The 3,730-nt window shown below is 41.5% G+C and overlaps 2 protein-coding genes across 2 annotated transcripts; both read left to right on the forward strand.

Annotated features, from left to right (window-relative positions):
* Positions 1-605: 605 nt before the first annotated feature.
* On the forward strand, positions 606-1,997 carry TM35_000451090 (uncharacterized protein; the record flags this gene model as incomplete). The annotated part of the gene is made up of 1 exon (XM_029030206.1): positions 606-1,997. The coding sequence occupies one exon, from the start codon at positions 606-608 to the stop codon at positions 1,995-1,997; it is 1,392 nt and encodes a 463-aa protein (XP_028878437.1).
* Positions 1,998-2,689: 692 nt separating this feature from the next.
* Positions 2,690-3,730, forward strand: TM35_000451100 (uncharacterized protein; the record flags this gene model as incomplete). The annotated part of the gene is made up of 1 exon (XM_029030207.1): positions 2,690-3,730. A coding segment is annotated over one exon (1,041 nt), but the record flags the coding sequence as incomplete, so codon positions are not given.

Below are 3,730 nucleotides of genomic sequence, written 5' to 3' on the forward strand. Positions count from 1 at the left end.
CATCCCTACAGTCTAACTAATCTTCTACCTGTTTGGATTTCTTTCTTCTTTTTTTGTTTTTCTTAATGTTAATGTGTGTTTTGTGTGTTTGTGTTTTGTGTGTTTATCCTATAATAATTATTATTGCTACTCCATTGTGTGTGTGTGGTCTTGGAGACTCTCTCTGTGCCTGGGCTTGCACTCTAATGATAATGAACTGCTTTTTGTAGTGAAAAAAGAAATAATAACAGATGAATTTATATTTATAATTGCGTATACACACATATAGACTTACACCCATAGTTGGTGTATATTTCTGTGTTTACTGGATAATTTGGGCTAATGGTTAATATCTGTTTTCTTTGTTTGCTTATGGTTTGTTGGGATATTCTTTGCTGTACTGCGGGAGTCTGTGATGATATTGATGTCCTTTTGTTTCTACCTTTACTGATTTAATTTACTGTATTGCTTTGTTTTTGTTTTCTATACTGTTGACGTTCTTTGTGCTTAACTACTTTTACACGCTTGTGTTTTTTTTTAAATTGTGAGCTTTTTTAAATCTCTCGTATTTTTGTTTCTTTGTAGTTGAGTGTTTTTAAGCAGAACCCACTACCACTATTATGTCTATGAAGAAGATGATGGGCCACGTGCTGTGCTTACTGGCTCTCATACTGTACTGTGTCTGTGGATGCGTGATGGCTAGTTATGATAATATGCAGCCTCCATTTCCTGGTGGTCCTGGGGGAATTCTTCAGCCTGCTGTGCCTGGTGCTGTTTCTCGTAATCCTGGTATTCCTGGAGGTGTTAATCCTCCTCATCCTCGTCTTCCTGGTGGTTCTCATGGTGCTGGTAGATCTCCTCTTCAGTCTCCTGTTGGTTCTCTTGCCGCACAACATGGGCCTCACTCGACCTTTGCTGCTCATCGAGATCCTTGTGCTAATCCTGGTGTGTCTTGTCCTGGTGGTGTTCCTGGTATGGTTGGTCCTGTTCCTGGTGCTAAAGGTTTCCCAAAGACAATTCCCCCTCAGTTACATCCTCAGCATAAACCTGCTCCTGCAGTTAAACCTGCTGTTCCTGGTCCTGCTGGTGCTGTCGGTTCTCATGATTCTTATGGTATGCCTCTTTCACCTCAACTTAATGGTGGTATTAGTCAGCCAGGAGTTGATGCTGGTCAACGTGTTGTGCCTCCTGCAACTAATAAACATGAGAAACATACTGACGAATCTAAGGGTATTACTAAAGGTGATAATGGTATTGTTGTTACTGAGAAGAAAGAGGTCAAGATGGCAAAAGTGGTGGAAGGAGAATTGGGCGACAGTTCACAAGGCCATGGTCGTGGGAATAAAAGTAAACCAGAAACTGTCCTATCTCCTGTTTCTCCTGTAAAAGATCACAGTGGCGATCAAACGGATGTGGTGACAAAGCAAGCAAAGAATACACAGAAGCAACCGCTACCCAGTGAGTCAGTTCTGATTGGTTCTGAGGGTCAACAAGAACCGATAAAGGAAACCACACAAGGTCATCAACAAGATAACCCCAATACAGAAACAAATACCACAGGTACAACAAGTACAGACTCCCATGTTACTGCTGACTCAAAACCACATCCTACTACAGATGCATCACCTAGTGAAATAATTAAATCTGGTCTATCTATTGATGATTCAAACACAATAAATAATACGGGCAAAGAGCCCAACAGTACCACTGATAATGTGACAACTACAGAGAATGAATCATCAAATGGTGTCAATACTGTGGGTGCATCAGCAGAAGGGAACACCACAGCGAACACGACCTCTGTCACTCTCAATACCACCAGTAACGAGGAATCAACCTCACCTACCACCAACACCACCACCACCAATACAATTCCTACAATCCCTGGATTCAGCAATAACACCATAATGCCCAATTTGAGGGGTGATGCAGACAGCAGCAGTAGTATCAGCAGTTCTGTGTGGGTGCGTGTACCACTACTGATTGTGGTTACACTGGCCTGTATTCTTGTGTGCTGATTGTGCTAGTGATGGTGTGGTGGTGTGACTCAGATCATCCTTTTTTTTCTTTTTCTTTTTTTGCATACATCCCTATAGTCTAACTAATCTTCCACCTGTTGGGACTTTTTCTTCTTTTTTTGTTATCTTAATGTTAATGTGTTTTGTGTGTGTTTTTGCTCTCTCTGTGTTTATCCTATAATTATTATTGCTACTCCATTGTGTGTGTGTGTGTTCTTGGAGACTCTCTGTGTGTGTGCACATGGGCTTTGCACTGTGATGATGACGATGAACTGTTTTTTGCAGTGGAAAGTAAAGAAATAATAATAGCAGATAAATTTATATTTATAATTGCGTATATACACATATAGACTTACACCCATAGTTGGGGTGTATTTCTGTGTTTACTGGATAAATTGGGCTAATGGTTAATCTCTGTTTATTTGCTTGTTTGTTTTGCTGGGTGGTTCAGTCTTTTTTGAGATATTTGTGAGTGTGGGCTTTGTTTTTGTTTTTACTCTTACTGAGGTTATTGCGCTGTATTGCATACTTTAACTGGTAGGTTTTTTACTTTCACGATGTGAGTTTCCATAGTGGTAATGGATTTGTGTGTCCTAACATGTTTGATACTTCATTTATTTTCTTTCTTTGCTTTTTTATTGTCTTTCTTTCTAGATCAGTGTTTTTACGTAAACCAAACTATTTTTTCTCTCATGATGATGATGATGCGCCGTGTGATGTGTGTGTTGGCCGTTGTGCTGTGCTGTGCCTGCGGGTATACCATGACGGCTGCTGCTACTACTACTGCTGCTAATGCTGGACAACCAAAGGCGGTGATGGCCGTTCTCTATAATGATAGTGATTTATGGTCTGGTTGGAGTGATTTTCCTCTTTCAGTGAAGGCGTATCGTGATCAGCAAAAGGCAAAAAAAATGGAAAAGAAGAATCAAGACGCACTAAAACAGCAACGGGAAAGTGAGGCACTGGAAGAAGCTGTGAAAACACAAGAAAGTAGGCGTGAAACGGAGTTGGAGCGGTCCACCCAAGAGAGCCAAGTTCCTGAATCAGTTGTTTTGCGTGGGGAGGGCTCATCTCACCTTTCTACCAGTGGTTCACTTGATGATGAAGCAACTACATTACTGAAGGTAGAACCAAAAGGACAACCAAATGGATCTTCAGGAATACTTTCAGAAAACAGAGATCTATCCGGCTCTACAAAAGGTGAAAGCAGAGTTCAGCCTTTAACACGAACAGATCAACAACCTAACAACGATCCATCGATTAATTCTGCTCAAGACGGTGCTACGAGTCATGCTTCTCCGCGCACAGAAAAACCAACAACGACACATGTTGCTGAAATAACTAAACCATTTGGTGCAGAACGTCCATTGTCAGGAGATCATAGTTCGGGAACAACCACAAAAACAACAGAGAGCCAAACTCAGGAAGTTCATTCAGCCGTACCTAAAGAGCAAAATAAACCTACACAAGGTAACCAAGAATCGTCTAATAACACAGGGGATATCAATACACCTGGCAACTCTAATCCTACAGAGCAATCTCCTGCAGCTGCAGTTCCCACTGCCACAGAAAGCTCCAACGAAAACGACACCACTTCTCAGCCGAGCCCCGCAAATACTGTCAGTGAAGAATCAACCACAACTCCATCTCGTGACTCTAATGCTACCCAGCAATCTACTGCAACTGATGATGTGACTGCCGCATCAGCCTCACACGAAACAAATACCACTACT

Source organism: Trypanosoma theileri (genome assembly GCF_002087225.1).
Source record: "Trypanosoma theileri isolate Edinburgh chromosome Unknown TM35_Tth_45_V1, whole genome shotgun sequence".
NCBI classification, from domain to species: Eukaryota; Euglenozoa; class Kinetoplastea; order Trypanosomatida; family Trypanosomatidae; genus Trypanosoma; species Trypanosoma theileri.